The 22,331-nt window shown below is 37.9% G+C and overlaps 10 protein-coding genes and 1 non-coding gene across 11 annotated transcripts; 7 read left to right on the top strand and 4 right to left on the bottom strand.

Annotated features, from left to right (window-relative positions):
- Nucleotides 1-152: 152 nt before the first annotated feature.
- Nucleotides 153-587, bottom strand: SPAR_O03120 (uncharacterized protein; the record flags this gene model as incomplete). Its single annotated transcript, XM_033913425.1, has 1 exon — nt 153-587. The coding sequence occupies one exon, from the start codon at nt 585-587 to the stop codon at nt 153-155; it is 435 nt and encodes a 144-aa protein (XP_033769316.1).
- A 1,005-nt stretch (nt 588-1,592) lies between these two features.
- GSP2 (Ran GTPase GSP2) lies at nt 1,593-2,255 on the top strand (the record flags this gene model as incomplete). Its single annotated transcript, XM_033913424.1, has 1 exon — nt 1,593-2,255. The coding sequence occupies one exon, from the start codon at nt 1,593-1,595 to the stop codon at nt 2,253-2,255; it is 663 nt and encodes a 220-aa protein (XP_033769315.1).
- Nucleotides 2,256-3,138: 883 nt separating this feature from the next.
- SER1 (O-phospho-L-serine:2-oxoglutarate transaminase) lies at nt 3,139-4,326 on the bottom strand (the record flags this gene model as incomplete). Its single annotated transcript, XM_033913423.1, has 1 exon — nt 3,139-4,326. The coding sequence occupies one exon, from the start codon at nt 4,324-4,326 to the stop codon at nt 3,139-3,141; it is 1,188 nt and encodes a 395-aa protein (XP_033769314.1).
- Nucleotides 4,327-5,099: 773 nt separating this feature from the next.
- RPS30B (40S ribosomal eS30 domain-containing protein) lies at nt 5,100-5,470 on the top strand (the record flags this gene model as incomplete). Its single annotated transcript, XM_033913422.1, has 2 exons — nt 5,100-5,174; nt 5,282-5,470. The coding sequence occupies 2 exons, from the start codon at nt 5,100-5,102 to the stop codon at nt 5,468-5,470; spliced, it is 264 nt and encodes an 87-aa protein (XP_033769313.1).
- Nucleotides 5,471-5,820: 350 nt separating this feature from the next.
- On the bottom strand, nt 5,821-7,767 carry LAS17 (actin-binding protein LAS17; the record flags this gene model as incomplete). Its single annotated transcript, XM_033913421.1, has 1 exon — nt 5,821-7,767. The coding sequence occupies one exon, from the start codon at nt 7,765-7,767 to the stop codon at nt 5,821-5,823; it is 1,947 nt and encodes a 648-aa protein (XP_033769312.1).
- A 722-nt stretch (nt 7,768-8,489) lies between these two features.
- On the top strand, nt 8,490-9,305 carry DCI1 (putative dodecenoyl-CoA isomerase DCI1; the record flags this gene model as incomplete). Its single annotated transcript, XM_033913420.1, has 1 exon — nt 8,490-9,305. One exon carries the CDS (start codon nt 8,490-8,492, stop codon nt 9,303-9,305), a length of 816 nt encoding a protein of 271 aa, XP_033769311.1.
- A 2,101-nt stretch (nt 9,306-11,406) lies between these two features.
- SYC1 (cleavage polyadenylation factor subunit SYC1) lies at nt 11,407-11,964 on the top strand (the record flags this gene model as incomplete). Its single annotated transcript, XM_033913419.1, has 1 exon — nt 11,407-11,964. One exon carries the CDS (start codon nt 11,407-11,409, stop codon nt 11,962-11,964), a length of 558 nt encoding a protein of 185 aa, XP_033769310.1.
- Nucleotides 11,965-13,577: 1,613 nt separating this feature from the next.
- Nucleotides 13,578-15,971, top strand: GAC1 (protein phosphatase regulator GAC1; the record flags this gene model as incomplete). The annotated part of the gene is made up of 1 exon (XM_033913418.1): nt 13,578-15,971. The coding sequence occupies one exon, from the start codon at nt 13,578-13,580 to the stop codon at nt 15,969-15,971; it is 2,394 nt and encodes a 797-aa protein (XP_033769309.1).
- A 673-nt stretch (nt 15,972-16,644) lies between these two features.
- On the top strand, nt 16,645-18,039 carry MPC54 (Mpc54p; the record flags this gene model as incomplete). The annotated part of the gene is made up of 1 exon (XM_033913417.1): nt 16,645-18,039. One exon carries the CDS (start codon nt 16,645-16,647, stop codon nt 18,037-18,039), a length of 1,395 nt encoding a protein of 464 aa, XP_033769308.1.
- Nucleotides 18,040-20,132: 2,093 nt separating this feature from the next.
- On the top strand, nt 20,133-20,206 carry SPAR_Otrna16V. The gene has a single exon. It is a non-coding gene; the product is annotated as a tRNA-Val (tRNA).
- A 227-nt stretch (nt 20,207-20,433) lies between these two features.
- Nucleotides 20,434-21,615, bottom strand: HEM15 (ferrochelatase HEM15; the record flags this gene model as incomplete). Its single annotated transcript, XM_033913416.1, has 1 exon — nt 20,434-21,615. One exon carries the CDS (start codon nt 21,613-21,615, stop codon nt 20,434-20,436), a length of 1,182 nt encoding a protein of 393 aa, XP_033769307.1.
- Between the last annotated feature and the right edge of the window lie 716 nt (nt 21,616-22,331).

Genomic DNA, 22,331 nt, shown 5'->3' with positions numbered 1-22,331 from the left:
CCCAACTGACTGCTGTGAATACCAAAGATCTTATATACTTATCGAATTAAAAAGGCCTCCTGAGGCGACGTATATAAACTAAATGTTTTAAATAAATAATGAATTTTGCTTCTTCTCCTCTCTTGCGCCATGTGGCACTAAGCCATGTGGTACTAAGCCATGTCGAGAAGCGATAATTGCTTTTCCTCGTCGTTGATATTACTTGATGGTATAGCTTCCGTAGCGTAATTTTCATTTTCGCCTTGATATTGTGATGTTAGCACAAGCGTGATGCAAAGTAGTAAGCAAACGATAACGAGACCAATAACAAACCAGGAAAAGGCCATACAGACCGGCTGCAACTTGAAATCTTCCGCCGTGAGATCGTGTGGCGTATTTTCATTCTCGAATATAGAGACTGTGCCTTTGGGCCCCGAACTGCCCTTCAGTCCTAGCTTAATGCTGTCACTGAAAGCTCGTATGGTGGCCTTAAAGTGACCCTTCTCAAAAGGGTGATGCTCATTGCACAGTATCTTGTCTCTAGGATCTTCATCCGTGGAAGAATTATTTATCTTGGAGATATCGAAGACTTTGAAAAACAAAGTCATATGTAAGATCTGTTACGTAATGTTTGAAAAAAAAGAAAATGTAATGTAACCTTAGTTTGAGGTCTTAATTACAGATTGCTTAGCTTGGCGAAACATTTGACAAGAAAACAATAATTTGCCGGCGATATTTGTCAGCCCTTTTTATATAAAGTATTACTCATATTACTTAAGTATTTCTTTTGCCGTTGATAAGCAATTTCATTGTTCTCGTTGTAGAAGTGGTACCCTTTACTGCTGCACAAAAGCGCTTCCATCTGGATATTCTTTCCGTCTACCTGACAAGGACGCCATCCCGTTTTTTAATGCCATTGCCGTTAAGCTCCGCGCTTTCGTTTGCGGCAACGCTACCTCCACACGGTTCCGCTATTGCCATGGCATTGTAGTAACAATAGGCCAGGCAACGGTGCGCGCAACTTACCATCTCTCGGCAGTTGGAAGCAATCATAGGGCAAGTGAGCTCTATTCTATGGACTGTCACTTTTATCCAGGTAACCGTCAAGAATTCGTCCTCTCAATTAGAAAAGCAAGGTGTCACAGATAAGTAGTACATTGTCTAAGGGAGTCTCTTTCCGTAGGGAGATGGAACGCAAAAATAAGATATATAGCTCTTGGCTTTTCGTATACATAGACCATGAAGTTGCACTAAGTCACAAGATATAAGATGCTCTTTCTTTTCTCTTCGCTTCAATTTTTCATTTGGGCCGATTGTGTTACCCTTGAGAGGGCTATACCCCTACGTGGCGTTAGCACTTATTTCAAGTGGATATATTCCATTCCCGTTACCCGATTTATTTGCTTTCTGTTGTATAGTGTTTCTATCATCAAAAGCCGCATGTGGCATTCTGATTTCTGTCACCCCTTAAATACAAAAAATAGTGTAAATGATACTTGATCTCTTCTGGTGAATAAACAATCAAAAACTCTTAATGAGCTTTGAAAGAGAGAGGTAAGTATTTGACCAAGCACGACAACAAATAAACTTTTGATTACTTATATAAATTCGTAATGTCAGCACCTGCTCAAAACAATGCCGAGGTCCCCACTTTCAAGTTAGTTCTTGTCGGTGATGGTGGTACTGGTAAGACCACATTTGTGAAGAGACATTTGACCGGTGAATTTGAAAAAAAATACATCGCGACCATCGGAGTAGAAGTCCATCCTCTGTCTTTTTATACTAATTTCGGTGAGATTAAGTTCGACGTCTGGGATACCGCAGGCCAAGAAAAATTTGGTGGGCTAAGGGATGGTTATTACATCAATGCCCAATGTGCTATTATTATGTTCGATGTCACCTCCAGAATCACTTACAAGAATGTTCCTAATTGGCATCGAGACCTAGTCCGAGTGTGCGAAAATATTCCCATAGTGCTATGTGGTAATAAGGTCGATGTCAAAGAGAGAAAGGTCAAGGCTAAGACCATCACTTTCCATAGAAAAAAGAACTTACAGTATTATGACATTTCTGCCAAGTCTAACTATAATTTTGAAAAGCCTTTCTTGTGGCTAGCTAGAAAACTTGCCGGTAATCCACAATTGGAGTTTGTTGCGTCTCCTGCATTGGCTCCACCGGAAGTCCAAGTTGATGAGCAACTAATGCACCAATACCAGCAAGAAATGGACCAAGCCACTGCTTTACCATTACCTGATGAAGATGATGCTGATTTATAAAAATGAAGGAAAAAGCATATACAAAAAAATTTAGTCTCTTCTCATATGAATTAAATTTTTTTTTTAGAAGTTTCTTTTATTTTTAATATATAGTTCTGAAAGTCCACTTTAAGAAATTAGTTCTTGTTTGTTTCGCCATTTTATTATTTTCGCTTGTATGTAGAAGTTTAACCGGCACATTTCTTTTTTTCTAAGTTGAAATTCAAGACCAATAAAAGACATTTGATCATGATATGATCTGTTCAATAACATTTTTGTCTTATACCCACCCACTATTTTGTAAACCTAACTTTTTTTTTTTATTTACTAGATTTCTTTCCTTGCTGGCGCTTTTTTTTTTTTGGGCGTCCAAAAATTTTTAAAGAACTGTAATTCTTAAAAAAAAAAAACAACGTCTTTCAATTACAATAACAAACTTTAAAGCATACACAATAAGATACCAGATGGTCAGAACCGTGCTAATATAAAATATAAGAAAGGGAAAGTATTCCCAGTTATGTTTTTTTTTGTTTCATTGGTAGACGTGCAACCGAAAAGTAAATACATCAATCTCATCTCAACTTTTTTGCCCTGTACCTCGCTCGGTTGCTAATTGTCAATATTACAATCTTGAGCTGGATGACAGAAATATGAAAATGAATTTTATTTTCTGATCAATGGGCTAAAACAACTAGACTTCTTTGAGTACGAGGATATCGCTATTTCTTTCTCACGGTATCGTATTGTAATTAGAATGTCTCATATCATATCGTATAATCCAACCTTTTTATTTCAAAAGAGAAGTTGTTCTTGTGCATGTTCGTAAACTGATTTACTTAAAACTTACATAATAACTTGATAAAGTTTTTTCTTTGGACCAAATGACAGACATTTCCCACTGAGATTAAGCATTTTTCTCAGCAAATTCCTTAATAAAATCTACTAAGTTTTGTACAGCCTTTACTGAGAGTGCATTATAGATAGAGGCTCTGAACCCACCAACTGAACGATGACCTTTTAAACCCGTTAACTTACGAGCAGCTGCCTCTTTTAAAAATTGGTCATCAAGACCATCCTTTTTGAGGGTGAAAACAACGTTCATTCTTGATCTACATTTTGGATCCACTGGGACGGTGTAAAAGTCTGGATTTGAATCCAACGCCTCATATAGTATCTTGGCCTTTTCTTCATTTTCAGCCTGTTGTGCTTTAACACCACCCTTTTTCAAGATATGTTGAAAAACGAGATCCATAACATGTAAAGTGAAGATTGGAATTGTATTGTAGGCTGAGTTATTTTTCACCACTGTTGGATAGTCAAATGCAATAGGAGTGATTGGTACTCCCAATTCATGTAATGTTTCATCAGAAGCGCCAGAAATGTTCTTAAGAATGGACTTCTTGATAATGTATAGGGTTAAGCCTGCTAAACCAATATTTTTTTGGGCACCAGCCATGATGACACCGTATTGAGAAATGTCAATCTCACGAGACAAAATGTCACTGGATAAGTCGGCAACGATTTCGATATTGGGGTCGTTTACCAAGCATTTTGGTAACTCTGGCCATTCAACACCATGAACAGTTTCATTTTCACACAGGTATATATATGAGAAATTCTTACCTTTGATTTTATCTTCCCAAAGAGACTCATCTGGGATTATACCAAATTTACCACCGTTATAATCCTTAGCATTGAAGACAACCTCAGCTGGGACATGCAATCTCTTTGCTTCCTCAAAAGATTTCTGAGACCAACTACCGGTGACCAAATAACCGGCTGCTGCAATCTTTCCGTGCTTGCCCACATATGCGGCTGCCAAGTTAGTAGCAACAGATGAAAAACCAGTAGTACCACCACCTTGCAAGTAGAAAACTTCATGAGTGTCAGGAATATTTAGCAATTCAATTAAGTGCTTTTTAGAGTCTTCAATCACCTTAGTGGCATCCTTCGAACGGTGGGAAATTTCACCGATACCCAAACCTATGTCATTAAAGTTTATTAAGTCCTTAGCAGCTTGTTGTAAAACTGGTGTGGGCATTTGAGCTGGCCCTGCTCCGAAGTGTTGTGGTTCCTCTCTTTCCAAAGACATCGTTCCTTATCGCTTATGATTAATCCCTAATTGATCAACTAATTGGACAATATGGTATTCAATTAAGTAATCTTTGAAAGTCCCTTAACTTTTTCGTCTATATTTATGAAGGCACTTTTATATATAAAACGCATATGGAAAAGTAGTCATTAATTCGCGATGCTTGGAAAGAGTCACTACTTTTCAGCGCACATAGTAAGCATAATTTGAGAAGCAAGCTCGTGACCAAATTGTGGCTGCTGTTAACGTGGGTCGGAGCCAGATAAATTGATGCCGTCTTCCGGGTTACCAGCAGTTTATTATTAATTTTTCATTCTCGGCCATACATCCGTACATATTCTTAGCCCATTCCTTTTCATGCCGATTTTTTTTTGCGTCTACTGGTTGGGCGGACAACGGTGATAGGCATCTCCAATCTATGCTGCAATTTTCCTCTAGTTGGTTTTGTCCCATCTTCACCATGGTGAAGTAACCTCATTCCAATCTTCAATATTAAGGATGGAGTTTTGGAATTAAGCATTCATTCTCAAGATTCTAGATAAACAAATTATACAAAATGGTACGTTAATATTGTGTCACAATGCTCCACACAACGCTTTTTCCGGGAAATTTGTCCTGCATAAAGGAAGACAGTGTATCAGGGAAGAGAAACTACAATCAAAGCCAATTTAAATAGGAAATGATAGTTTTACAATGATATCAAACTACTTCCAAGTGCTTATAGAAAATGGCTGAAAAATGAGGAGGCAACATGTCATCAAGTAAAAATACACATGAACAGGAGGACAAGGGCAAATTTTGAAAGGGCGATTATTGTCGTTAATTTGGCCACACCATGTTGGAGATATGTTCTTCCTGAAGAATAAGCGTCTGCGTTGCATTAACTCCATGATTTAAATTTGAATATCTCTTTACTAACATTAAATGAAAATTCTTGTTTTCAAATTCTTTTCAGGCTAAAGTTCACGGTTCTCTAGCTCGTGCTGGTAAGGTTAAGTCTCAAACTCCAAAGGTTGAAAAAACTGAAAAACCAAAGAAACCAAAGGGTCGTGCTTACAAGAGATTATTGTACACCAGAAGATTCGTTAACGTTACCTTGGTTAATGGTAAGAGAAGAATGAATCCAGGTCCATCCGTCCAATAGATGATATCTAAAATTATATACTTTTATTGTTCTATATGTGTACTTAAACAAAAATATTATAATTAAAAAATATTTACCTTTTATTTTAGGTTTTTAATCTGTACTGAAGGAAGTCGGGACATATTGTACCCCATTTCCTCGAACATGTGAAACAGCCCTAGGGAAACGTGATATTTCAGCCCGACTATTGTTTTAATCATACAAACGTCGGCGGCATTTGAGTCTGCGCCTAAATTCTCTTCTGATTAAAGAAAGCAAACACGAGAAGAGCAGTTACTTTGATTATTAATAGTAAGTACATAAAATTACATATTTTCTATAACAGTAGTTTCATCTTTGCTTGTTTTCCATTACCAATCATCTCCATTGTCCATGTCGTCATGTGCTCCCACTTTAGTTTTTCTTTTGTTCAGAGCTGCTGCCAACGCATCTGCCAAAGAAGCCGGAGGCCCAGCAGCTGTGCCACCATTTCCTGCTGCTGCTGGTGGTGAAACGGAATCTCCACGTGCTTCTTGCAGTAAGACTGAAGGTTTATCTAGCTGGGATTTGTCCACTTTTTTTAAGGCGCCTATACCACCTGCTCCTCTAATTGAAGCTAACAATGCGTCACGACCTGCATCTCCAGTAGTTTCAGCAAATGAACCGCCTCCGGATGTTGATACAGCTGGCATTTGAGGTGGTGGAGGAGGAGGAGGTCCTCCAGATTGAGGTTGTTGTGTTAAGAATGCTGGTGGAGGAGGAGGAGGTCCTCCAGATTGAGGTTGTTGTGTTAAGAATGCTGGTGGTGGAGGTGGTGCAGCATTTGTCGCCGATTGTAACACTGGCAGAACAGGTGCTGGGGTTGCTGATTGAGATGTCTGCGACTGGCCTAAAAATGCCGGAGGAGGTGGCGGCGCCATTGGTACCCCTGTAGTTTGTGTAGGTGTCTGAGCAATCTGAGGTAGGGGAGCTGCAGATTCTCCAGTTGTTGCGGTCATTTGCGGTGTTAGCGTATTGAAAGTTGTCATTGGAGGGGGTGGTGGAGATGACATGTTGCTATTTGTTTGGTATCCAAAAGGTTGGTTAGATTTGTACTGTTGTGGATTTTGTTGCATCATTACGTTAGGTGCGGGGCGAGATGCTCTTGGCGGTGGTGGTGGTGCCGGCCCTCTTCTTCCAGTAGCCTGTGGAAGGAGGTTATTTCCATTCGCATAATTGAGAGTATTACTAGTTACATGCCTATGTGGTGGAGGAGGTGGTGCTGGTCCACGCCTTGGCGGAGGTGGAGGTGCAGGTAGGCGAGCGCCGGAACCTTCAGTAGTGGCACGCATTGGTGGAGGAGGTGGCACAGGGCGATTATTTCTATTGGGCAACTGTGGAAGGGGCCTATTCTGCTGTGAAATCCCCATCAGAGGTGCCTGATTAAATTGTTGTTGAGGCACCGGAAATGGAAATGGGTTTGCTGCAGATTGCGTCGAGGAAGCTTCAGGAATTGGGAAAGGAAATGGATTGGTTTGAGATTGCGAAGCCGCGTTATGTTGAGCAGGTGCATTGTGTTGTGGAGGGTCTGGTAAAGGCGCAAACTGATTTGGTAAAGGCGGTAAGCTATGTTTGGGATGCGGTTCTTCTTTCTTTACTTCAGGAGATGCGGGAGGAAGAGCAGGGGCTGGGGTAGTCGGTGCGGATGCTGTTGCGGAAGTGATATCGGAAAACGAACTTGTTTGATCTGAATCAAATGTTTCAGTCGTTGGCGGAGGGGGAGGAGGGGCTTTATGCTTTGTAGTTGGTATTGCCTCCGCATCTTCGTAGTTATATCTTTTCCTTTGGTTGTCGATTAACGACTCTCCTCTTGGGCCGTGAACTATCTGAGATTTTTCTTCTTCTCTTACTTTCTTGGTTAATGCTACTGCGTTTTTATTCAGCAAAGTCTTCCTATTGGCGTATCTTTCACGTTTTTGCACCCTCTTTAAAAAGTGTGATGCCTCGTTGATATCAACAAATAGTAAACCTGCAAAGCATTCTTCCATTTCAAACGTATGAAAAAAAGTACGGTCTTGATAGTATTCGAAATTTACATACAATTCTTGATCCCAAATAACTCCTCTATGGCCACTGATGTCAACCAATTTCAAAAAGAATGTATTACCCACAAGATCATCTACTAGAGCGAGAGCTCCTGAGAGTCCGGTGTACTGCCACTCGTCTTTGTTAGGGTATGCAATGTAAAGTCTAGCCACCGTGACATCAATAATTTTATTCGAGGTTTTTGGTAGAGCCCTTTTGATAATTTCTTTATCTGAAGAATTTAAGAGCCCCATAATAAATCGGGCCTATCAACACTTAAAGTAACAAACTGCAATTTGTAGTGGAGATGGCAATCGTTACAGCACGTTGGTTGCTGCTATATATGTACTTCATTTAGTATTTATTACATATTCATGATTTTTTTCATACGAATTGACCGGCCCCTTTTCGGACGTCCCGCACGTATTCAATGATCATACATACTATATGCAAAAACCAAGAAAAGCAATTATCGGATCAGTCAAGGCTTGTTATAGATGTTTCAATACAGAGACATAATTTCAAGTACCACTTCTATCGCAAAATGAACAGTAATTCATTACTGCTTTTTGAAAATTTTTTCAATTTAGCGAAGATACTTGAAACTAAACACATGCTCTATAAATAAATGTCGTAAACTTGTCTTTTTTTGAGATTCTTTTTCAAGAAGTGAACTTTGATATCATTTGTGTCCTAAGATATTCAATTTCATTGAATTTATTCAAGTGGTAACTTAGAAAAGGATCATTGCAGTTTGTTGAACAAGTTTGCGATTCGTTTTGATTAATACAGGATGTCAGAAACCCCCAAAAAAAAAAACGGGCTCCACAAGCGGCGGTAGTAAGCACTAACTCCGAAAGTATATAATATATATGTGGAATGATCCTGATAAAGAGACCTGCTCAATCATCCCGGACTATTTTATGATAAAAAAATATTTCAGGTGTGAACCTAAAGTAAGGTTATTTTGTGAACTATGAGCAATCGTGTACGTTACGATATTGATGGGCACTTTTTCATAATCAAATTAATTGATCCAAAACACTTGAACTCTTTAACTTTCGAAGATTTTGTATACATTGCACTATTACTGCATAAGGCAAATGAAATTGATTCTGTTTTGTTTACAGTTCTACAAAGCTCAGGAAAATATTTTTCCTCAGGAGGCAAATTTTCAGCAGTTAACAAGTTAAATGAGGGAGAGAGTACCAACGAAGTGGAGAAAATTTCAAAGCTGGTATCTGCCATAAGCTCTCCCAATATATTTGTGGCAAACGCATTTGCAGTCCATAAAAAGGTTCTGGTGTGTTGTTTGAATGGGCCTGCCATTGGTCTCAGCGCATCACTGGTGGCTCTTTGTGACATTGTTTACTCGCAAAATGATTCGGTATTTCTTCTTTTCCCCTTCAGCAATCTCGGTTTCGTTGCAGAAGTGGGCACTTCAGTTACTCTGACTCAAAAACTGGGTATAAATTCTGCGAATGAGCATATGATTTTCAGTACACCAGTTCTATTCAAAGAATTATTAGGAACTATTATTACAAAAAATTATCAATTAGCTGATACTGAAATCTTTAACAAGAAAGTTCTTCAAGACTTAAAGCAAAGTTTAGATGGCCTTTACCCGAAAAGTGTGTTAGGTATGAAGGAATTGTTACATAGACAAATGAAAGAAAAGCTTATCAAAGCACAAGCAATGGAAACCAATGGTACCTTGCCTTTTTGGGCAAGTGGCGAACCGTTCAAAAGATTTCAACAGCTTCAGAAAGGAAATAGGCGCCACAGGTTATAATGACATTTCGTAGAGATGGGATTTGACACCAAAAAATCGAGTACACGGTTGTACTTATGCAATTTTTAAATGTTTTGGTTCTTGAATGTTTGACGTGATTTCGTAAGATCCTCTTCATAACAAAACCTACACAAAATATAATCAAAAGTATACCATTTTTAGTCACGTTAATTACCATATATATCTAGGATCGTGAGATTTATCTTACATACTTGTCCTTATCTTAGCTCGGCGCATTTTGTTTCATAAGGGATTTACTCAAAGATGATTTCGAGTTTTTATATAATTATTACAAATAGCTCCCAAAAAGAACTCATTTTCGGACACGATAAAAAACCGACATTCATTCTAAGCAAAAAGGTACTTCAGAACTGTACTTAGTGGAATCGAATCAATTTCATCGGTAAATACATACTGTAATACGCTTTCAGGCAAAAGGCGCCGGCGGTATCTTTATGGATTTAGCAGCCGCACAAAAAAGGGTCCTGCTGATGGCGGGCCGTGAAACGGCGCTTTCAAGGCACAAACTTTGTCACAAAATAAGATCCGTCAGCAGAGATTAGCGAGAAACTGGGGAAGGGGATCTTCAAAATCCGTACACCTATTTCTACCGAGAGTAGATAATGTAAGATGAACTCATTTATTTAAGGTAAAAAAAAGAAAACAGTATACTTTTCCCACAGTTGAATGCATATTTTGAAAAAAGGATAATATTCCAAGGCACTAATGACATCTACATCAGCGAGTTGGTAAAAAATCAGTAAATTTACAATATATTTATTCTCAAGGAAATTGCGAGTACAGCAGATCATAACCGACCTGCCTTGTTAGGATTACACTCCGGCCTATTCTCCTTGATGCAACAAGCTATTTGACATTTGCATAGTGTAACACATAATAGCAAAAAAGCTCTGGAGAAAGAGAAAGAAATTTTAAATGACACGTCAACGACTGTGAAATATTTTAATCTTTGTGAGAAGGGTTCAAGCGATGAAAAGAAAAATGAGTAGCAAACTGGAATACGTAAAATTGAACAAAACTTAACTTTCCAAAAAGTGATTTTTCAAAATCATGACATGCTGACGTCTGTGAGTTTTGATCTGCGTTATTTGTCTTGCGAATGGTACGGCCCGAACGAAGGAGGAACAAATAACGGTTACAAGAATACTCCTTGAACGCACTTCGACTATTTATGCCGGGCCTACCTTTATATTTGTTTGCAGCCTACTGGAACCTTCCTTTACAGCTGCGGCCAGAGCAATGGGGAAACTCATTGAAAGGAAAAAGGAGCTATATCCCGTTAATAAAGAGGCGAAAACAAGTGAAATGGTGTGCTCGAAAAAAGATGGCCAATTTGATTTTATTTCATAGTATATCCTGGAATCACTTTAATGATGAAGATAAACTAGCCTCACAAAGTCTTCATTGAACAATTTAAAAGCTGCCGTAGAGGACAAACAACAGTTAGGTATTATAATAGTCTCAGGGAGCAGCAGCAAAAAATATCTCAGTCTAAAAATAGTCATCACCGCTTTGTTGACTTTCAAGAAGTTCCTGCCGGGAGAAACACTTTCTTCCATGCCTTGTTCAACTGCGACACTCTAAGCGAAAACACTGAAATATCACAAGCCACATGGCCTTCGTCATACTCAATATCGACTCGTTAAAAGAAATACTTTTAACATTATGGGTTGTTGTTTTCCGTGGGTAATATATATGAAATCTAGCCGAGAAGGTGATATCGTAGGATATATATATTTTAAATGGCAAACAATGGGTTATTATTAATACCTTTTTTATTTAAATTCCTAAAGAGATAAACCATCATAATATCAAGTTTGATCGCGACTATGAAAAAGGACTTATGTGATAAATACACTTTTTTTAATTACCTCACTTACTTCCCTACAAAATTCACTCATGTAATGATAAAATAAAATAGTCTCAGATTTGAGATTTTTTTTCCAGCTCCGGATACTCTTCCGCGGAAAGAAAGGAAGCAAGAAAAACAAGAAATAAGAAGAGGAAAAGACGATAAACTGCATTTCTGCACCAAAACTGAACAAGAGCGGCTCACGTAATTTTGCGCCAAAAGATAAAAATGGATTTACACAAGGAGAGAACTCAGCAAAGGATTAATCTCGATAGCAGCGAAGGTGATAAAACTAATGACCTGTACCTTCATATCGTCCAAATGTTCGGTTGCATAGAGAAGACTACAGTGGAAAATGCAACGGAACTGCTAATACTGGGTGACGTTGAAGTAAAAATATCCTCGGGCAGCGTTTTAATCGAGTGGACAGAGAATTCAATGATAAGTGAGACAATTGCCGATAGTATAGTAATAATGGTTCTCGGTTTGCATGCAAGTAAGAAGAATGTGTTATCTGAGTCAAGGTTGAAAGAGAGAAACCATAATGCTTGGAAGATCCAAGAGTTGCAGAATTTGTTTCAAGAACAATTTGGAGACAGTTTTAGCGTCGATGAAGGAATGGAGAAAAAAGAAGATGTAAAGAATGGTAGCGTAACTATAGGCAAGAGTAAAGCCACAATCGATTTTTCCACTATGAAACTTATTGATTGTAATTCAAACCCGCTTAAAGGAAGGGTGGAGAGCATACTGAGCATTGGCCAGAAACTAACAACTCCATTATGCTGAACGTCATTACTTACCTTTTTGTTTTACTGTGTGCGCCTCATTCTGGATCATTGGCTGATTATGTAACAAGTTGTTGAGTTTCCCCATCTAATTACTTTTTGCCAAGGAAATGGTGGGTGCGGGGGCGGAGAACGCAAGCCAGCACATCTATTGCTAAACAAGGAAGCAACAACAACACTGGTGTAATTCTGAGGCATACATAGGCATGGATTCGTACATTGTTTTCCATATACGTAAAAACATTACTTAAAATAAGATCAAGTGGAACTTAAACTTAAAAGGAAAAAGTAGCTTGCAAGAACACGGTAACGGCCATTTCACTTTAATTTTTCGCTTCGCAGTGCCAATACGAATACACACATACGGCACAGTAAAGTTTATCCAATCCTGTTTTACGTGGCTGCTTTTATTACTCTTGCCCTGTGCGTATCTGCAGTGACACGAAGGGGCGCCCGTATAAACTAATAATCGGCGCCGGAGCACTTTTATCAAAAAAACCCGAGCACGCATATGTAATTTCCGAGATCTGTTACGCAGGCAAAGGAAAGATGGCAGTAACTACAGCAGCGTCAATGTCTATTGACGCACCCCGCAGGAAACTGCTTACGTAATCTCACCACATAAAATGCGTAGACACTATTTGTTCCCCGCACGTCGTATTAAGCGATAACCTATTGTGGCGGCTTCAATTCGGTCCGGAAACTAAATCCCTTCCGCGGAAGGACGCGGTGTTCCAAAACGGCGACAAAACTCGTTTTTCTTTAACCCCTTCCACATGAATGCAGCAAGTGGAGAGCATCCCCGTGCGTAAAGCGATGGCGTGGCGTGGATCTGCAAGCTGATGAAGAGCCAAGCAAAGAGAAAACCGAACAATCGGGGAGCACGCGGCGAAAAAATACTTACTGGGTTATGGGCGGTTATCTGCAGCAGAGTGGGGCAGTGGCCTAAAAACGCCAGGGGGGAAATCAGAGTATGTCAAATCAACAAAAACTACCGCTAAAAGATACGAATACAACCCGAATCAACAGTTTTTTTTATTTGTCGCACTTTTTTCTCTCTCTTATTTTAGTCTTTTTTGATATCTAAGATTTCCCTCCCTATCTTTTTTTTTCTCGCAATCTGGGGAAGCTTTTTTCTCGTGTTTATACGTGATTTGTTATATAAGGGATTGCTATTTCAGGCATCATTCACCTCCTTTTGTATCCTTAACTTACTGCATTTGATATATATATATGTACGTATCTGTAGTTTCCTTCCATTACATAACGCTTATTATATTGTTTCCATAGTTTTTCTTATATCTTTTTCCTTTCTTTTGTTAAAGCAACATATAGCCGTAACAATAAATAAAAAAGAAGGACCTAAGATTACTTCTGTAACTTTTTTTTGACTCATTACCGACGCTACATTTTTCTTTTCTTTTATCTCCTTTGGCATTAAACATATTTATTGCTACTGCTAGTCATCGATATCATAATACATTCCATTAACTGTCTAAAAGAGGCTGGTACTTGGTAGACGGATAGGAATTTTTTTTTTTGTATTTTAACTTCATTTTTGTAAACAAGCTGGAACTGGAACTGGAACTTACTATAGAATCAAGAGCTTAGATCATGATAATAGAAACTGCTACTACATTATCGCCATCTAAGGCAAAGCCCTCTTTCCCTCACAATGATTTGATCAAAAGCATGTCAGAAAACCCCATAAACTGCCCCTCTCGCCCTCCAATTAGGAAATTAAAGTCTTCCTTGAAAATATCTCGCCCTGAACCTATTTCAAGATCCAAGTCAGAAATTTTCTTAACATCGCCTGAGAAAAATGTTCGTTTCGCTATTGAACTAACAACCGTTAAAAGATTTGATAAAAACGCGGAGCCAAGTTCAATCTCAAACGAAAACTCTCCCACACTATCTCCTGTTGATAATAACACCACTGCCGATGACATCCAACTTTTCAACAACGAGGACTGCTGGTTCAATGATTCTTCGTTGGTCACCAACCTACTAAAGAATGAAAAGAAGTTTCGTTATATGAATTCCCTGAACAATATGTTCAAATTAGATATTTATGATTCAGAAGATGAGGATGATATTGAAGAGCACATCAATGACCAGACTGGATATGGTTATACTTATGATTCGCTATCAACTCGAAGAAAATCTTCCGAAAACAAATCTGTGGATTCCTCTGCTACCTCTTCCATTGCCAGCCAGGCAACAAATATTTGTGATTGGAAACTTCACTGCACAGACTTGGTTCCCTTCAAGAGCGCCCCTCCCCTATTTACCAAAACGTTATCACCTTCGGATATGCAACGCCAGCTTACAAAATACTTAAATGGCCAAAATGTGAAGTTACATTCTCTCACTCAATTGGAGGATGATTCAAGCAAAATTACAGGACTAGTTTACGTTAAAAATTTGAGTTTTGAAAAATATTTGGAGATAAAATTCACGTTCAACTCTTGGAGGGATATTCATTACGTTACCGCCAGCTTTAATAGAACAATGAATGCCAACGTTGATGAATTTAAATTTACAATTGATTTGAATAGTTTGAAGTACATTTTACTCATGAAAAGAATCATTACTATGGAGAATAATACAAGCAGCTGTCCACTAAACGTCGAATTATGTTGCAGATACGACGTCAATAACGAAACATACTATGACAACAATAACGGTAAAAACTATCACCTTTTCATAACTACCTTTAAGAAGGGAAGAGAAACAAAAGAAAAGGAAAAAGTTTCTGTTGTCGTCGAGCCTGCCCCTCAAGCCAATGCAGCTGTCTCGTCGAAGGACATAAAGTCAAGGTTTGTCTCTTCGAACCTGACTTTCTCAAGGTTCCTGCCTCAGTCAAGAAAGTTTAGCGAGGACACAGATTACTATAATACGTCCCCACTGAAACATCTTTATCACAATGATACGACAACCTGGGTCAAGCCCAAAAGGCTGAATGTGGTTTTAGATAAAATTGACAATGCCACTCCTACTTCTCCTCCCTTAGCTAACAACACCACAAGAACAGATAAGATAACCAAAAATGGGAAAACTGCACCTACCGCCCCAACTGCCAGTAATAGCATTGACCTACCGGTATTAGGATCTCAACATCAATCATTATATTCTGGCTCATCGTCATATTCCTCATCGTCTTCCTCCATTTCTTCTTCATTGTCCTTTGCTTCTTCAAACAATTCCTCGACAAATTCTTCTTCCGCTTCTTGTAGTTTCCCACTTACTGAACTCGATAATTTCGATTATGCGAACTTATATGAACCCAATGATACCTTCACAACGGCCAATTTGTTCAACCATTCATTAAACTCTTTAATGCCAGAGATTTCCACTCCATCATTCTTCGGAGATTTTAAAAATGAGAACACCAATAATAACGATAACAATAACAACTTCGCTACCTCTCTAGAAGATTCATATGAGGATAAACAAAGTGTCATTACGGACACTACAATGGACGATAATAATAAAACGTCTACTATCAATAATTCTACAGACACATTAATCAAACAACCAAAGGAAAACGGAACACCTAAAGAGAACAAATTATCTTCAAACAGTACCGGTTCACCATCTTCATCCCAGAATCAGACGAGCACTATGTTAAACGACCATTCAAATGTGAAGAGTGACCTCAAATATATCAACTACCAATCATTACTGGATTCCCATCGTTTCTACAACCACCCCTCGTCGCCAAACCTTCAGTCCACTCCATTCTCAAGCGCAGTTCCCCTCTCGGGAATCTCCCAGACTTCAGATGTTTTTGACTACGAGGACGAAAATAGCGGTAGTGATCAAATGGCGGGAGATCTAGATAATAATTCGTTTTCTCCTCAATTTTATCTGAATGATGATAACAAATCCGCATGCCTCAGTGACGACGCTTTGATTGACCATCACGGAAATACTAACCCGTTTATAAATACTTTCAGTTCATCTCCACCCATCCTTTCCCAAGAGGTTGGCCGATGGCGGCTTTAAATTTAAAAAGTTAAATTTTTTGCCCGTTAATTTTTGTCCTTTTTACTTATTTCATCACTTTACTTCATTAATTGCATCTATGTTTTTCAGTCCGTTTTTATGGAGTTTCTTTTTATTTGTTTTAACTTTTCTATTGGGATCTTTTTCCCTTCGCTATACATATAACTGTGATACTACAATTTTTCAAAAGCATCTACACTGTTGTTTTACTGACCACTCACTTCAGCCAAGAATCGGTACTATATTACATTGGAGCAAGTTTGGCGTTTAAATTATATATATATATATATACATATCATAAATAATAAACAACTTTGATTATCTATAACTCCCAGTGCACTTTCCTTGTAGAGATGCGTCTAATTATTCAGTTGATGTCTTCCTTGCAATAAAAACATGACGGTAATTGATTTTGGCCCTTAGGCGGCCCCAATATTTTTTGTGTACGTAAGCCCGCCACACATTTTCGCTTCATCTCTAGCCGCCGTCGGCTCTATCATATTGTGCCAGTAAATAAGTTGTCGAAAGAGGAGAAATCTTACTATAAAAGCAGCCAATTTGACGAGTGAAAGATATGCTTTTTTTTAAAAAAGACTAATAAACGCTATTACCACTTTAAAAACTGAGCTGACTAGGATAAGTTGTCTGTTTCCGCGATTTCTCGTATAAGGTCATGCCAGAAGATATAAGCTATTGTAACTCCTTCGAGGATTATTACAACAACCCTCACGCGACTTCCCCTTATAAGGATTCGTTTTTCAAAGAAATGACACCATCTAAGCCAAACGTAAGATTTGGCGATGATGATGTTAACATTTTTGATCAAAGAAAAAAAGTAAATGAAATCAACAAGAATAGTACCATTAAAAGGACGATTCCACCATCGATAAGCACCACTATTACTCCCAACAAATCTAGCTTGAAGTCTCTGAGAGGAAAAAGAGCTTTGGGAAGTTGTTTTAATCATGGAACTGAGTTAAAATCGGAAAATGAAACCTTCAAAGAGGTCAATGACGCAGTCAACCGTTGCTATGCACTTTGCAACATCCCCACCAAGCATGTATCCATAAATAGTATTTCTGATTTGGCACAAACTTTCGAAACACTTGCTGTAGGGATAACTCATGAAACAAATAGAAAAGCTGAGTGTGAACGGAGCAAGAATGCAATAGATTCGCTGTACTATCATGAACAGCTGGAAAAAAAAGAACTTAATGAAAAAAGTCTCCAAATGGCAATCGACCACTTGCTGAAAGTGACAAAGCAAAATTTGAGACAAGCAGATGATAAAAACAAGTTAAAAGAAACAGAAGCACTAAAAAGTTTCATTGAGGAAATCGAAGAAGTCGACGATAATAAAATTTCCATTAACAGTTTAGAACAACAATTGCTTGAAGAAAAAACAGCAAATAATATTTTGAGAAGAGACTATTATAAGCTCCAGGAACGTGGAAGACGTTTATGTCATGAGTTTCAGGGGTTGCAGGATGATTACTCAAAACAAATGAAACAAAAGGAGTATGAGGTGCAAAAACTCAAGAACGAAATCAAAGTGTTATTGAACATGAACGATAACTTAAAGGCGGACAAGACGCGTTACTCACAGAAAGAGAAACAGTATTTTCAAAAATATACCTATATAGAGAAATACATGAATCATGTCAAGGAAGAGTATAATAAAAAAGAGGACGAATGCAATAAATTAAAATTTATTATTGACAAGAGCGTGAAGAAAATAGAACACTTGGAGAGGTCGCTTCAAACTCAGATCACTGCTCAAAACAGCTTCTCAACTGCAACGATTCAAGAAGAAGGCCCGAAAGATGCCCATTTGAAGGATCGCTATTACAAAGTCAAAGAGTTCATGGAACAAAAGTTACAGACCTCCAAAATTAATGACCCCTCCTGTTCTGAAGCAGAGGCGCTTGATAATGTACTCGGCCTAATCGAAAACACCATGAAAACACTGGACAAAAATAGTAAATGTTATCCAACTACAACAAAAAAGTGCATAAAGTATGTTACTGACTCATCTCAACTTAAAGAAAATGAGCACATTACAAATTGAGCATTCCGTTCATTCACCATTTAATTAAGGTTTATAACCTAAACGTACAAACATTAAAAAGACATTATGTTTAAGAATTATTTTTCTTTTTTTTCTTAAAGCTGGCTCCCCTTAGAAAATATGCTATGTAAATCCAAGACATTACTTCTTATTCCTTTTTGCATACTTTAATATTTATGGATTTATACTAGAAAAATTATAATCTTTGGCTTTCTATTTTCCTGTTTAATGGCATTGACAGACCTTAGTAAATGAAGTGAACCGTAATGGTAGCAAAACAAGACTCTAGAACTGATGATCACTTCCTTTAGTTATTGTCAAAGGGGAGAATGAGAATCAATATCTAGTTTTAAAGGGCGCATGTACCCTAGCAATATTTGTTGTAACGGAATGGGTCATTAGTGAAATGGTTATATGCGATTGTTGAACTCTAATCGTCTAGGATATTGATATATATTCATAACAAAGAATGCTGGATAGTATATTACCTCATGTCATGCTTTTATTTAAGGAAGAAGCCAATAAGCCGCGTTGAGGTGCCTCCGGTGCAATCACTAAGTCTTCAAGAAATAGTTCGGATCAGTTTATGGGTTATGAATAGATACTGATTAACTGGATCTTTTATTCGTGTACCGGACTCAGTCGAAATTTTTAATGAACATCAGACCCAAATTCATTGTTGTTGCTCTTCCTCTGTGCATCTAATTTTTGACCAGATTAATTTGTTCTAAATTTCTGAGATTCCATTTTTGTTGAAGGCGATTTACACTATGAAAATGATTATACTTGTTGGAATAAAAATCGACTATCGTCTATTGGCTAGTATTGATGTTATTTTTGTATTGCCATATACGGTGTAAGAAGATGACATGACTTATGAGTTTACAGTCATCGAACCTGATGAAAACAGTTGACAATGTAATGCGATAATGGATGACAAAGTATAAATCGAAGCAGCAAATAATAAGATCATGATGTAGAAACTTCGGTTCTCTTCTATGGATTCCTATACGTTCAAAAAGAACTTCCAGTATACTTTATATACCAAATAGTATTGCCTTTAGTAAAGATGGAATACGAAGATCCTCTCAATCCATCTTATAATTAATAATAGAGGTTCACTTCGAGGATATAGGAATTTTATAATGGAAAATTAAAAGCCTTTGAATCATAATTTGATCAATTTTCCTTCCTTTTATACGTTGCCGGCCATTGATCATATTGCATTATTAATCCTCGTGAGAATTAGGCGGATAATTAGATAATTGCTAGGATTTTATTGTTGCTAAAGGCTATATTATAGGTATACAGAGTATACTAAAAGTTCTCCTCGAGGATATAGGAATCCACAAAAAGGCGTCGATAATTCTACATAACAATATCATTATTTCTTCTTTCGCTTTATATGGTATAGTTCATTATCCTATTACATTATCAACCCTTGCGTCTCAGCTTTCACTAAATTCGATGACTGTTTCTCAATATTTATGTTATCTTCTTACACCGTACGTGATATAATACTACTAAATAGATGATATTAGAATTTCATTCCAACATCTTTTGCTGATCACATAATTTTTTTTCATATTTGAAGGTCCCGTATGTAGCCTTCTAGACCAACTATACTGGCGGTAAATCGTTGCGTAAAAAGGTGGTCTATTTATTGTCGGTTGCAACTTATTTTCACATTTCTGACTTATGTATATAAAGTCATTAAAAATTTTATTGTATCTCAAAATGAGATACCTCAGCATTACTAGATTTACCAACCTAGACATAAAACATGTATGAAGCACGTACGAAACAATAGTTCCAAAACAGACAAGATCGAGTATACTAGGCAACCTACTTGCCTAAGATGAACCAAACCAACCAAACGTATAAATACTTGAACAATTAGTTTAGATCCGAGATTCCGCGCTTCCACCCTTTAGTTAGATTCAGATCTTATATAGATTATATAGGATAAGTAACATTCTGTGAATAACGTTAATAATAAGTCTGACAACAAGTTACTCTCCTAAACGACTTTAGGATTGTCAAGACATCCGGTATTACCCGAGCCCATAATACAACAAATTTCAATAAATTGTGGTTTCGTGGTCTAGTCGGTTATGGCATCTGCTTAACACGCAGAACGTCCCCAGTTCGATCCTGGGCGAAATCATTTTTTGTATATTTCACATCAAATTTTTTGTTGGAAGTATTAAAGAGGAATATCAACTATTAAGGGAGATGGTGATGGTGTTTAACACAGGGAAAAATGTAAAAAAAAAAAATTAAAATGCAATAAATAATGATATATTATATATCACTAAGAAAACATAAATAAACAATCTCACTTAATAAATAGGGGAATATACTGATATTGCGATTGTGGGTGGATGACTCTTATCAAGTACTTCTATGGTTGCCAAATACCAATGAAAGGTCCTTTACAGGATCGTTGGACTTACCAAGTGCAAAGTCGAGAGGTAGTTGATTGGAATACAGTTGATGACTCTGCAAATGGCTTTTGACAAGATCCGCCATGCCTTCAATGAAAGTCTGATTACCATTTAAAGATTCGCATCTCTTAAATTTATCCTTATATTCCGATTCCCCGATAACGCCCAAGTCTATTTCATGCAAAGTTTCAATATGGTCAGAGGTGAAGGCGATCGGAATGAACATCAGGCCGTCAACTTTCGGACCTAAAAATTCAGCGATGTCTGCTGTTTGCGCTCCCAACCATGGTTTGGGTCCGACTTGGGATTGCCAAACTAACCTATAAGGGTTTTTAAACTTCAGTGTTTGCATGATACTATAAACAGTGGCAGCCACCTCAGCTGGGTAGGCATCACCAGTGTTAACAACATCCATGGGTAGAGAATGCGCAGAAAACAATAAAACAACCTTGTCTCTGACAGGTTGTGGAAATTCTTGCAGTTTTTTGGCGATATTCTCGGAGAAAGCCTTAATCAGACCTTCATTCGTAGGCCAACGATCAATAACCGACCAAGATATAGATCTCTCGGAGTCCAATGCCTTGATCTGTCTCCACAATTCGTTAATGGATGACCCGGTAGTAGAATACGAGAAATGAGGATATTGAGAAAAGGCCACTGCCTTCTTCACACCATCTTTTAGCATTTGCTTATAAGTTTCTGCGGTTAGCGGCTTCGCATAACGGAACGCCACGTAAGGTTTATGAGGTGCTGTTTCTGGGCAGGTTTTATCCAAGATTTTGCAAACTTCAGTAGCCTGATACTCGGACCATTTCCGGATTGGGGAGCCTCCGCCAATTTCCTTGTACTGCTTCTCTATCTTAGGGGTACGAAACTTTGCAATATATTTGGCAATTGTCTTTTGATACTTAGCACTAATAGGAATTAAGTCGTTATCAGCAAATAATTGATACAAAAAATCATACGTTTCTTCAACTTTAGAGGGGCCACCCATGTTCATCAAAACAATCCCTGTGGGTGATCTGTTTTGAGCATTCTTCATGTTGAATGTAACCGAAAATGACCTTTTAACGGTTAGTTGCGAACTTCTTAAGAAGAAACCTTGTGCACGAACTGTTCTGGAAAGCATTCTTCAAACGTTCTTTTCCTACTACTAAGCTTTTCAATAAATAGCGGGTATATGCTAAATACTTCTTTGCTTCTTGTACGACCTACTTAATTGAAATACGGATATTTTTGCTTGCTTGGTGCCAAACCAAGAGTGACCTTGACCGACTAAAAGTATTCCTTCGCGTCCTCCTTCTTCAATCCCATATCCCCTACTGAAAAAAGCAGCGTGCGAAAATGAAGGGCAGCAACTCCTTCGTCATATAAGGCTTAGGTAATCTTTCAAGGTCAGGTATATCCAGCTGTCGTTACGAGTAGAGATATTTCAAGCTGTCCTGCACATGCTACATATTTGTGATTATTTTTATTGAGTTGCGTATATAAAAAAACAATCTAAAAAAAAAAAAAATGGCCAGCATCTTCTTCCATGTAAAGCTGTTGAACCTTGCTAAAATCTATTACTATAATTGTTCAGTAAAGTTGCTTGTTAAAAATGCGAAGAGTCTTTTTTAGCTTTTTTTGCCCTGCTGTTGAGCTGTTTTGCTTCACTGTTCAACAAAACAGTGAAGATCTTTCGAATTGCGCGTCGAAACCACAAACCGTCGAAAATAATGGTCATCTAAATAAAGGGTTCTTATTTGAACAGATTTAAAGCTCAAAGACACGATACAGGCACAGGTCCAGAAAGAATACAAAACGCAAACGCCAAGACAAATTGTGGTAATTTCATTCTGCTGC

The sequence above is a fragment of the Saccharomyces paradoxus genome, chromosome XV, assembly GCF_002079055.1.
Source record: "Saccharomyces paradoxus chromosome XV, complete sequence".
In the NCBI taxonomy this organism is placed as follows: Eukaryota; Fungi; Ascomycota; class Saccharomycetes; order Saccharomycetales; family Saccharomycetaceae; genus Saccharomyces; species Saccharomyces paradoxus.
The sequence above is the reverse complement of the archived record's forward strand: the minus strand, read 5'-3'. Positions and strand labels throughout refer to the sequence as shown.